The sequence below is a fragment of the Bos indicus genome, chromosome 29 (genome assembly GCF_029378745.1).
Source record: "Bos indicus isolate NIAB-ARS_2022 breed Sahiwal x Tharparkar chromosome 29, NIAB-ARS_B.indTharparkar_mat_pri_1.0, whole genome shotgun sequence".
NCBI classification, from domain to species: domain Eukaryota; kingdom Metazoa; phylum Chordata; class Mammalia; order Artiodactyla; family Bovidae; genus Bos; species Bos indicus.
The window spans coordinates 42,591,291-42,604,775 of record NC_091788.1 but is presented as its reverse complement, the minus strand read 5'-3'; the positions used below and the strand labels follow the sequence as shown (position 1 = coordinate 42,604,775).

Genomic DNA, 13,485 nt, shown 5'->3' with positions numbered 1-13,485 from the left:
GAAAGTAATCACTCAAACAAACAGAAGACAAGCAGAAGGGCTTCTAGTATCATACAAAGAGTTCTGACCTGAAGAATGTCAACAAGGTCCAAAGCAGAACTATACATGAGTTCTCCTAAAGCATCACTGGCACGACTGTACTGGAGTACAGGTTACCTACTTTCAGAGCATAAAATCTCTGCGGTATAAGAGCAGATTAATTAAAAGTTTCATTTATTATCTTCCCAGCAGGAATTCCTTTCTCTTTGATTGCTAAATAGATTTTACAAGGGCTAAGCAAAAAACCCAAGGGCTAAGCAGTGCTACTATTATGGAGATTTTATCATAATCTGTGTAAGTAAGAGCCTAGTGATAGTCTTAAAAGCAGCAATCTAAAACTGGACCAAGACACTTTTTTTCTTTAGGAGAATTAATTTTAACAAGTAGTCTCCTGCTTTGGGAAACATTTGTATAAGAGAACCAAATCAAACAACCATTAAAAAAAAATCTACCTTTCCCCATTATACAGTATATTTTATTCTAGCTATAATTTAGTGATATAAATCAGAGACTAAGAAAAATGGCCCTCTAAATAATCAATCATAGCAGAATTAACCACATGCAGTATTTCTTTTTTTTCCCACATGCAGTATTTCTAATGTAAGCGGTTACCTGATGCATCTGTCAGAAGTCTTGTTAGGACAGGCTCGTTTACTGGCTCAGTCTTGCTAAGGCTGGAAATAACCTCTACCCTACTGGTTTCTTTGATAATAGTGGGCTTCCTGGAAATCTCAAGACCAGATCCAGTCTTGACATCTTTGTGTTCTAGGACATCATATGATCTCTGTGGCCAAGAAGATTCTTTAACATTTGTTAAAGTCTGTCTGAATATTTCTTCAGGAGATTCTCCTTTATCCTGTACAGAAGCTGACTTCTCAACCTTCCTTTCACTCAGTTCTTTAAGTGCTTTGATTGTGAGCTGTTCTTGTTCTAAGTCGAGAGATGCTATTGGAGTACCTTGGGTAGGGAAAACTTCCAGAAGCTCACTCCCATTTGTTTCTTTGCTTTGTTCACTGTATTTGCTTTTTATGTTTTTAATTTCAGAACCACCTGACTTACTCTCATGCAAAGCATCTAGAGGAAGAGTTGTTTTAAAGTTCTTAGTCTCCTCTGATGTTGCTTCGAAGGTATTGCCTTCACCTTTACCTACTATTCCTTTCTCTCTGGCTTCTGTAAAGGCCGCCATCAGGTCCTCTGGGGAAGAATCATCTAGATCTTTCACATTTTTTTCATGCAATGGCTCCAGATAGGCAGAGCTTGTCACACTTTGTGCCAGTTCTGTAGGAGCTGCTTCTGAAGGGAGTTTTGGGTTCTCAGCTGCAACAGGCTTTTCAGGAACAGCTTCATGCTTACTACCTGACTGCTTCACTTCTGACGTGCCATTCTTATTAGATACTAGTGAACATACTGCTTCACCTGGGCTCCTTTCAAGAGGATCAGGCTGAACTTGTCGTGGCTCAGAGTCACTGACCGACCCTTCAACATTTTCAGATGTTCTGTCTTTCTTGTTACAACTGAGGATCTCTTTGACTTCTCCATCTGTTTTTACACCAGGACTTGGGATAGAAACAGGTTTTTCAGCCTGAATTTTGTTTCTCTCAAATGAATTATCTGCTGTGAGGTCCTCTATTACTGTGTCATCAGATTCACCAGAACTATCAGCTTCTGTCACTTCTCCCAACACAGAGGTCTGCCAGCTCATTCCACCTTTCAGGTGGCCGTCGGGTAAAACTACTTTATCTGTGGCCACTCCAGAGCCAAGAGAGACACATTTCTCCAGTGGAGATCCAGGTAACTCTGAAAGTGTGTCGTCTCTTTTCTGCACACTGTCTTGCACACCTTTGATAGTGACTTCCTGTGTGGAATCAAAATGATCTGGCACAGCATTTTCCTGTGGGAGAGATGTTTCCGCCCAGTCACCTGGTGATTTAGTGTTAGTAGTGCTTCCATTAATAGAACATACAGGAATTTTCTGAGTGTTCGTTTTAAGATTTACAACAGGAATCTCTGAATTATATTCACTTGTGCCAAGTCCTGTAGTTTTTGTGTTGTACTCAGCTTTATCACTCTGCTGTTTCACTTGGGGAACCAAATCCCAAGTCAGTACTTCATTAGTAAAGTTATGCATATCATTCACACATCTAGATACCTCCTCCAATGCTGCAGTTGTGTGTGAAAACTGCCTGGTGAGCAATGCAGAGGCTGGGTAATGCCCTGCTTCTTTCTTTCTCAGTGGAAATACTTTGTCATTAGACTCTGAAATGTCTGCAGGTGATTCTCTACTAGTATGCACTGCCCAGCTACCAAAATCATTTATGCTTTCCTTATATAAGTCTTTAAATTCTTTGTCAAATGCTGCTTTGTCAATAATTACTTCAAATGGTGATTCAGGGGACTCCTTTTCCATAACACCACCTCTTGAAGCTTCAGAAGGAGACAAGGAATATGGACAAATGCCTTCTGCTTTAGGCTGCTGGGTGGCTGGCTTCTGGGCTGTCAGCACAGTGAACTTGTCATCTGCATCCAAGGCAGTTATATTATCCCTATTTGGTTCCTCATTTGGGTTCCTGGACTCTTGATCTTTATTTATCTGCTGTTCCATTTGACCAACTTCCTTTGAGAGAAAAGCAGGATGACCCAGGAAGCTGAGTGGAATGGAAGGACGGTCACAGTGAACTCCTTCTGCAGCAGAAACTGGGGAGTCTTCCATGTCTTTACTGGCCCCCGAAGGCTTTTCCATCTTTTTCTCATCTAGAAGAGCCAAGCAGTCTTTTTCTTCTTGGGCTAAAAGAATCTGGCTGCCTAACATTTTGCTTTTTACTCCATGTAGTATTGTAAGGTCAGTGTTACGTATTTCAGAAGATGAACAAGAGGAGGAAGTCATAATTTCTGAAGGTGGCTCATCAGAGCAAAGAGAGCTCAATCCCTCTATGGCCAGAATTTGAAAGAAAAACAATTGTTTACCAGGTACAATTACACATTAGCTAGTCAGGCCAAGCAGCATGCTTTTTATTTTTAAATTCACATATATATATATATATATATATATATATATACACACACACAGGATATATATATACATATACACACATAAATATGTAACAAAACAATGATCAATAGTTATCCTATAAGACATGCATAAAACCGCCAGCAGTGACACAGAAGAGGCTGATCATGCTACAAACTGCAAATGAAAAAAAATTTTCATGACAAAATACTTATCAATCTACATTTTCCCTTTAATGGTAAAGCATGAAGAAGGTTATAATAAAGATTGGATAATCTGGGGAAGTGTTTATTCCTTTTCCTTTGGTATTTAGTAGAGCTATTCAGCAGAAACAATGTAATCCATATAAAACAAACATATTATGAAGTACTGATATACTCTCATCTGTAGGTGGAACACTTCAGAACACACCCCTTTTATAAAACCACTGTTAAGAGCCTGACTATCTGAAAAGGGAAACAAGTGATGAGAGTTTTTTTCCCCCAAGAGATACAGCAGACCCCGCCCAGCCTAAAAATCAGGCTAGAAGTGCACTCCATTCTATCCACAGGGAAGGTGGGCCCCAGGTAAAGAGGGCCTTAATGTTTTAAAGGGCACTGAAAACGTTGGTCTGTTCCAAAATCTCTTGTACCAACTTGTCACCTGAAAACTGAACTGTGTACCCTGGTTTCCTTTATTAAGAAGAGTGAACTCCAGAAAATCTTTTAAAACAGAAAATACTCCCCTAAAAGCAATACATTCATTAGGTCTTATCAGTTTTTAATCACAGTAGCCACTGATCTACCACCCTGTTTTCCAACTCTCCAACCTAGGAAGTTTTTTACTGGAGAAAAGATCAGAACAACTGTCCCAAGGGCAGCAACGATGTTCCAAGCACCATGGTTCTCACACACTGTTGTATCTCTGGAGCTGGGACAAAGTAAACAACGAGTTCCAAAAGAATGAATCAAAGACTCAGCTTGCTCAGGTGAGCCCTCAGGACAGAAATGCCTTCCTTGAGTGTGAATGAGCGATTGGGAAGATGTGAGAGAGAAAAACTTTTGCGATTACTTTTATTCAACTGATGTTTTTTAATTTGAGAAGCTGAATAATAATTAGATGAAAGCAAAAGTATGACTTTATTCTATTCAAAATCATTTTATAAAGATGAAAAGAAATACTTAAATATCTTACTGCAAGAGACAAAATTCTACTATTACAAAAATGTGTTTCCAAATGCCAGATAAAGTTCCCATATTTTAAAACATTACTGAAATCTGATGTAACAGGATCTCTGACCTTTAGCACAGTGTAACTATAATCTGGGGGAAAAGTCTTTGTAAATTGAGAAAAAAATAGTTGCAGTTTGGTGGTACAAATTGTACCCATGACACAGGAGTAAGCTATAATTCATATTTAGTTCTAATGCAGTAAACATGGCTTTGCATCTATCATTGTACAGTATGGATACACAGCAAGATTAAGGATAAATGAAGCTCACCACTGCAGGTTAAAAGGTTTAAAGACCTGAAATTTAAAGAACTATGGACTACATTAATATCAGAATATTCCACAGTCTGAGCTATGTATTATTATTGAATTTACTGGTGAATGTTTCTACTGCTGCTAAGTCGCTTCAGTCGTGTCCGACTCTGTGCGACCCCATAGATGGAAGCCCACCAGGCTCCCCCGTCCCTGGGATTCTCCAGGCAAGAACACTGGAGTGGGCCGCCATTTCCTTCTCCAATGCGTGAAAGGGAAAAGTGAAAGTGAAGTCACTCAGTCGTGTCTGACTCTTAGCGACCCCATGGACTGCAGCCTACCAGGCTCCTCCGTCCATGGGATTTTCCAGGCAAGAGTACTGGAGTGGGATGCCATTGCCTTCTCTAGAATGTTTCTACTAGGAGACATTAAACAAACTAAATCTGGAATAAGGTAAAACTGGGACCTCCTCCCTTCAAACGAATGGAATCTTGAACAACACTGACTCCACCTCTCACAGGGAATGCTCAGCTTATATGTTTTATAGAGATTGAGATTTCAGATGAGTTAGACTTGTCATTTTACAGACACAAGTGGACAGAATGAATTAGTAATAATTCATTGTTAATTACTGAGTGCCACTATCATGTGCCCGACACTGTTTTAGAATCTAGATTAAAAACCAGTGAACACAGAAAAAATCCTTGCTTTTGTGGAGCTTACAGTACAGAGTGGGAGACAGAAAAGAAGCAAAGTCAACAGGTAAATGATAATGATGATGATGATGGATTTGATGAAATGAGAAAGAAAGCAACTGATACAAGATGCTAATGAAAGAATGCACACAGTATTAGAAACAAAAAAAACGTATGGCAGGGAGCTTCCTGGTGGTCCAGTGGTTCGGACTTGATGCTTTCTCTGCCAGCAAGACCTGGCTGACAAACTAAGATCCCATAAGCTATGCGGTGCGTCCACACACACACAAAGAGGATGGTAGAAATGTTCTATGCTTTGTCAGGACACAAAATTCTCAGTTTTCTAAGCCTTGTTTCTTTTCTAATTTCCTTGAACTCTTAGTACTCCAGAAGTTTAGAATTAGGTATATAATAATCTGAGGTAAAAACAAGATTAGGTTAGAAATCTTATTCTCAGAATACCAAGTTCTGTACTGAATGCCATAACTTCTTGACAGACTTCATTTTACTGAAGATTCTTTAATATGACATAACTATTATATACACAAAAATAGCTTTATCATGTTCCCTAATGATAATGTGGCAATGCTTGGAGCAGACAGTGTTTTCTGGGGGGACAGGTTTAGGGGCTAAACAGAGTGTGGTGCTGCAATCTTTCCTCAGTAATTAGGAGAGTAATTCCTCAGCCAATAGCATCTATTAGCTATTAGCTCTGGATGTTAGCTCTCATGACAGTCAATCAAGCTTCCCCACATGTAGCAAAGTAAGTTAGCATTTTTGCTTTAATTTTAATAATTATCTTGCTTAGAATTTCAGCAAATGGAAAGAAGTTCATTTGGCTAGGTGAAATTCTAACAAACTTGAACAGAGCTAATTTGTATCAAGACATGGAAAAAAGCAGTCTGGAAGTAAAGTGCTTACAACGGTAAGAAAACATTAAATAAAACAAAGACTAGAATCTAACAGGTCTTTAGAAACTAAGCTCCATTGGCAAAGACTCTTCCAATTAGTCAGCATGACACTTAATAGTCATTACTCAGAAGTCTCCATTTACATATAATATCTTAAATAAGACTAGGAAATTAAGTTGGCGGTCATACTCTAAATTTCCAGACCACTCCCAAACCCAAAATCCCTATTAAGAGTTGCAAAATCCTTTCATTACACTTACTAATGGTGTGTGGCCTTGTCAAGTTGCTTAATACCATCTGAAAAATTGGGATACTAAAGCACCTAACTTAAGAATTGCTCTGAGGATTAAATTGAGTTAATATATTAACTCAAAATTTTGATTGGAATAAGGCAAAAGCTCCACTTGACTACAGAATCTTGCATGGAAATTGAAAAAGTTTCCCCTCTTCTATATCCAGAGTATTTTATCTCAGAACAAGATGTGGTTAAGGCGCTAAGTCATGTCTGACTCTTGCAATCCCATGGACTCTAGCCCGCCAGGCTCTTCTGTCCGTGGGATTCTCCAGGCAAGAATGCTGGAACGGATTGCCATTTTCTCCTCCAGGGGATCTTCCAGACCCAGGGATCAAACCAGAGTCTCCTGCATTGCAGTTGTATTCTTTACCACTGAGCCATCAGGGAAGCCCAATCACAGGATAAAGAAACAACTTTTAACTGAATACTGTGTATGCGTCAAGTGAATATTTTGAATTGAAAAAGCCTCTTCATAGACTGTTTACTCTATCTTTCAAAATATCTTCTCTTATTCTCCAAACTTTTAGAAGAGGGTTTAGTATTTTTTTATTCAAGTGTTTTGTAACTTAATAATGAAAACACAATGTGATCTAGAAACAGGTAAGCCATAATGAATATTGTATATTATACTTCTTCCTTAGAAGAGTGAGTAACTTGGGATTATGCTACAGTTACCATTTGGTTACTACCCAGCCTGGAAATTCATTCCTTTTAGTTGGTAACATGGAAAAAGCACACACCAGTGAAGAAAGGGTGCCAGCCTGTAGTAAGCCACCAAGTTACATTTTCACATACATATTATGCTTATTCATACAAGGGAGGCTTGAAATATTCAGGTATAGGCTTTCCTACACTTGAATTTTCTCATATTCACAAAACAAGAGGGAAAGACAAATTATCGTGCAAAACAGTATCAGCAATTTTCAGCCAAGCATCAAAATAGGAAGTTAGCCAGCAGACACTTTGCAGCCAAGCTAGATCCTAAACAGAAAGTCTATTTTGTACAAAGAAAAATGTTTTGCTTTTGTTAAAAAAAAAAAAAAAAAAAGGCTGTAACTGGCAATTTTTTCCCCTCAATGCTTGCCCCAAAGTTCAGTGTTTAACTTCCTATTCCATATACCTACTGCATTACTCAAATTATTTGCAAATATTCACTACTGCAAATGTGCTTCCAATTCTGGGTCGCGGATGGATCCTCCTTATAATCTTATTTTCACCCACTTTTCTTCCAATGTTTTCTACAGAAATTTGTAGTATTTTCCAGCTTCCACTTTTTATCAAAGATTTCAAAAGGAGAAACCAAATTTGATTTTGTGTCTGATGGAGGGAGTACATCCCCCAGATGATACTAAATTATATCACTAACAGCAATATTATGGTTAAAATGGTCATTTCTGCCTCTTGTGTTCTCATGATGTTAACACGACATCCTAAAAAACCTGTAAACCTTAAAATATCACTAACACATCACCTTTACTGGAGGTAATAGTTACATACATGGACTTCAGAGTCCTAGGTGAGTCATTTACTCACTGTGTGACCTTGAACAAGTGATTTCACCATTTAAAACCCCAATGTCCTCAATTAGTAAAAGAAGCAATACCTTTCCTCCATAAAATTGGCTGTGAGGATTAAATGAGATAAAAAAGTACTAACCACAGTAAAAGCTCAAAACAAACAAAAAACAACCCACCCCAAATGACCACATAAACTACATCTACACCTCTGTTAATATCCTTATTTAACAGTACAGGAAAATGTTAAAATTTACTCCCCTATTTGAAACGCTCCAGGATTAAGTTGAAATTTAACTCTGCTTGATGAACTATAAAAAAGGAATCAATAAGCAAATGATTGGAAAGGACCTACTCAGGAATACAACTTACTTAAGAAGAACTGATTATTTTTGACATTCTCAACATAAACCTATTAGTTTTCAAAAAGCTTAACTTGTTAGCTTAAGTAGCTGTATACTTCAAAGTAGTACAACTTAATAAAGACTACATAATTTCCTTTTGAAAGATTTAACTGCCCTTTCTTCTCAGTCCAAATTAATGACAACTTTGGGAATTCCCTGGTGGTCCAATGGTTAGAACTCAGCACTTTCACTACTATGGGCCCAGGTTCAACCCCTGGTCTGGGAATCAAGATCCCGTGAACTTAGCAGCATGATCAAAAAACAGAAAAAGACAAGTTTTAGTACATGCCCCTCGAAGTCCAATAATGATAAATATATATTTCAATATTAAAAATGTCATTCTTAAGTATGAAAAAGTCATTTTTAATTACTGTTACATATTGCTTAATATGGCTTGAAAAGAAAGAGTGAAAGTGAAAGCCGCTCAGTTGTGTTCAACTCTTTGTGACCCCATGGACTGTAGCCTGCTAAGGCTCCTCTGTCCATGGAATTCTCCAGGCAAGAATACTGGAGTGGGAGGTCATTCCCTTCTCCAAGGGATCTTCCCAACCCAGGGATTGAACCCAGGTCTCCCGCATTGCAAGCGGATTCTTTACCAGCTGAGCCACCAGGGAAGCCCTAATATAGCTTGGACGTATATAGCAAGGCACAATTCTCCAAGGCTAAACAGCTCAGGGATATGAAAGCCAGAGACAGATTAGCTGGGTTAGTGCCAGTTATGGACTCAAAGGTACCTGCTGGCGACAGTCCCTCTGAAAGGCTGCAGCTGGGCGGAACTGGTCCTAGCTATTCTCTCCAGGGGGTTTAATCCAGCTAACTAAGTACTACAGCAACTTCCTTTCCCTTGCTTTTATTAAGGCAGACTAGAAGCTACCAGTCTTGGCCACCCTAGAACACACCTAATCACTTGCCAAAGAGTGCCCTCAAAAAACTGAATCAGCTGATCTCTAGACCTGCCAACGACGTACAGCACCAAGTGGGCTGCTTTTCCATTATGTCTTTTTTTTGCAGGAGAAAATACTAGTAATAGAGGCTAGATTGGAACATCTTCAGGGATATGACATTTTTAACTGGTTTTTTACAATACCCTTTTAATAATAACATACCCTGAATCTGCACTGGTCAAAATAACTATAAAAGGAAGAATTACAAATCTATTTTTTTTAAACAAACTTTCATAGTCACTGTGAAACTGAAACCTACTTCAACTTTTGTTTTAATTAGAAAAATCCCTTTTATTTACCTCTGATTTGAGTGTGTATGTAGTTTCTCCTAATATGGATTAAAGTAATTTTTAAAACTATGACATATCTTCTCAACATTCTATATATTAGGCATGTTGTGATTAGGTTGCATTGTCACACTATTTAGGCTATCAATTATTTCCTTTCTATATGAAAAAAGTGACTATGAAGAAAGTATCCTAAAAGATCTGAAATACTTTGAGAAAATATAATTATTTGTTCTATTTACACTATATTTTTAACTGACATCCTCCAGAATAGAATAAATGTAATATCTATTTGTCTAAATTATTAAATTGAAAGTATCCTAAAAGATCTGAAATACTTTGAGCAAATATAATTACTTGTTCTATTTACACTATATTTTTAACTGACATCCTCCAGAATAGAATAAATGTAATATCTATTTGTCTAAATTATTAAATTTCTCATGAGGGAAAAAATACCCTTAAAAATATAAATCTAGTTGGGTTCTAGATGTTGAGGATCAATTTGTATGTTTATTTCCTAACATTCACAAAATATCTATATTTTACTATAAACAAGTTAATGTCAAAGGTCATAATTTGACCCAGAAGATATCCAAATTCACACAGTGAGGCACATTATAAAAGAGTTGGGGACTCTAATCCTATCAGTCTGAAATGAATGCAATAAACTGTCTATCATGTTTCCCAAGAAGCAGATCAGACTCTGAAAAAAACTTACTATGTTTATTTTATCCCATTAGGTTCTTTATTCTTACAAGGCGAAAGTCCTCCTAATGAACCAGCATGCTCACTTTCATTCCAGCTAGGACAATACACTCTTTGAACAAGGCTTCTTGGACCTATCTAGTGAGTTTAATTATCTTTTTTAAAATAATGATTTTCCGTTGACCTATCCCTGAGGTGGAGTACAAGAGCACAAATGAAACAGCACTTTTTAAAAATGCAAATCGAAGCAGCACAAAGCACATTCTCTTCCATATAGCTATCAACTCTGATTCCCTTCCTCATTGATAGAGTAAGAACAAACCCCCCAAAACATCATAATTTAATCTCCAGGAAAACAAGCCTCGCTTGCCAAAAATTCAACTGACTTGTTCAGTGTTCCTAGGCAATGTGGAACTGGCCTAGCTCTTGGGACGAATCTCAGATAAGTCCACACTAAAGTATTCTAGCTAGGACGGTGTATTAGTTCAGTGGAAGCACAGTTTTATAGAGTTTTCCCAAATCCACTACCTCTCCAAACAAATTAGATAACTGCAAATCAACAGGTTGAATGCATTCTGGAGAAAGTGTGTTTTCTGAGCTGCAGTTCTTTCTACTCCAAGTTCTTTTGGCAAGTTTCTAATTTTTAAAATACTCAAAGTTACACCTAAAGCTTATGCTATGTTAAAGGGTCCACCCAGCCTCATTCTATTTTATTGAGCTTTACGAGAAAGTCATTAGGAGTTGCTAACTTGTATTTAGTTTTTATTTTAGGGAGTTTGGGGGCAACAGAAAACTCCTGCCTCATTTCCCCAGTTACAGCCTCTTTCTCTTAACATTTTTCTTTTATTAATGCACACAAAAAATGACAGACTTGCCTTGTGAGGTCGAAAATAGAGATACAGGCTGAGAGGAAGAGGAAGAAACAAAGGAATCTGAAAGAAAATATACAGCGTGAGAATTTGACAACCTCACACAGGAATCTGAACTTTAACTTTTTTTTTTTTAATTTGGCAAAGCATCGTAATTTCATTGGGTTTAAGGAACAGGGGAAACCCCAAATCTATATTTCCAATTACTATTTTCACTCACCTGCCAGCAAAACCTTACTTCATTTTCAAAATGCATTTCTACAAGTTAATCAATTCAATTTTTTCTAAGGAAGAAAAGAAGAACCCCTAGAATTTTTAAATAAGCTCAAGAAAGATAATGCTACCCTGCAACTTCATGCAGGAAAGAAAAAATAGGTATCTGAGTACTAACTGGTTTTGCTTAAAACCATTTTTAACTTCATTTTGAGGAGTCAGCCATGAATATAAGCATTTAAATATATATAGTTGGCAAATATGTAAAACTGACCCTGAATACTGAAAAAAAAAAAAAAAAGAAAAAAATTTAAATCACAATTAATCCACTGGGAAAAACAGGACATATGTAAGAAATCTCCTCTCTCTAAAACTGGGACTTATATTTCTCTACATTTGGCAACATATATCAAAATTTTAAATGCATAGACTTCCCCTACCAACCCCTGAGCATATTCTTTAAGTTGGTAAATATATCTGCATACATATACAAAGACATGTACATCAGTGAGGATATTCATAAGAGCGCTGGTTACAAACACCAGAAATAATCTAAACGACCATCGATAAAAGCCTAGTTAAATAGTTACCTCCAGATAATGGAATACTTGCCGCTACAAAAAACAATGAGGTACAGCTATGTACGTTGATATATTAAATTGAAAAGCAAAGTACTGAAGTTCACACAGTGTGCTTCCATTTGTTAACTGGAAACAAAAGGAACTTTGAGGTCTAGGGCAGGAGGGAGATTTGCTTTTCATTACAACCTTTGGCCTTAAAAAAAATTAAACAAAGAATATAAATTGCCTTCAGTAAAAATGGAAAAAGAAATAAAACAACATGTGAAAAACAAAACCCTGAAAAAGTACCCCTAAATATACTGATCTTTACTTAACTCCTTTTTTCCTTGTAATTATAAAAATGTTTTCACAAATATCAGAAATATACTTAAAATGAGGAGATTGCTTTAAAGGACTGGGCCATTGCTATATCTGTAAGTACTAATCTAAACACAACACAGGGAATATAGCCTATATTTTATAGGAACCACAAATGAAGTTTAACCTTTAAAAATTGTGAATCTTTGTATTGAACATCTGTAATTTACATATATTGAACATGAACTATACTTCAATTAAAAAAAGAAAACTATTTAGTTGACAGAAACGGAGCACGTTAACACCAAGGCAGAACTTAGTGGACAAGAGGCAGTAATTTGGTAACTCAAGACCAGAATTTTAAAATTCACTATTTTTTAATTATCTTAAAATGAAGCATCACATTTACTCCTACCATTGAAAGAACAGTACTCTTTTCTTTCTTAAAACAAGCATTTCTATTTAATGTTTCCAAATGGGTTAATATTTATCTTCAACATTAAATCTCTGCCAACTGAATAAACCTGAAAATCCAAATGCTAAGTAAGCCTGATGCTAAAAAGATCCCATGAACCTACCTTTTCATTTCCACCTGACACCCTCCTAATGGAAAATTTCAACACACAAATTTTTATGCAACAGCATCTACTCTGATACAGGGCACAGATAACCAGAAGTAGTTTGCAACAATATTGCAAGAGCTCTTCTAACTTACAAAATCATATTGTATTCATATGCCATATTGATGCAGGCAACTGCACCCAAAAAAGGTGACCTTAATTCACAAATACTAATAATTAAATCAAATATTATCTACAAGTAACTAGGTTTAGGCACTGTAACAGTGCAGAGATGATGGCTGTGCCCACAAGCAACTGAAAAAGAAAAACCAGTAAAGCTGTTTGCATTACGGGAAGAATGCATACAGCAGGGGCAGAAGAGATGATGGTCATCAGGTGAACAAGACAAGGGAAGGCAGTCTGGAGAGAAGGAACATCTGGCCCAATTCCAAATAGCTTTAAATATCATACAATGAAATTTGAATTATATCATATGATGTGTAATGAGGAATCACTGAAGGTAAGGGATTGACAATATCTCGTGTGTTTTAAAGAACTCTGGCAGCAGGGTAAAGTGAAAATGAAAGTTGCTCAGTCGTGTCAGAGTCTTTGCGATCCCATGGACCATACAGTCCATGGAATTCTCCAGGCCAGAATACTGGAGTGGGTAGCCTATCCCTTCTCCAGGGGATCTTCTCAA

The 13,485-nt window shown here is 37.1% G+C and overlaps 1 protein-coding gene across 3 annotated transcripts in view; it reads right to left on the bottom strand.

Moving 5' to 3' along the window:
- The window catches only part of RTN3 (reticulon 3), a 64,903-nt gene that overhangs the window by 33,975 nt on the left and 17,443 nt on the right, over nucleotides 1–13,485 (bottom strand). The window contains exons 2-3 of one of the 3 annotated variants that reach the window (XM_019954765.2): nucleotides 11,141–11,197; nucleotides 652–2,967 (exon numbers count right to left, since the gene is read on the bottom strand). The exons of 1 other annotated variant lie outside the window; for it this stretch is intronic. In XM_019954765.2, coding sequence (XP_019810324.2) covers nucleotides 652–2,967; nucleotides 11,141–11,197 — 2,373 coding nt within the window. The remainder of the gene's footprint in view (nucleotides 1–651; nucleotides 2,968–11,140; nucleotides 11,198–13,485) is intronic. One more of the 3 variants, XM_070782475.1, reaches the window with a different exon arrangement.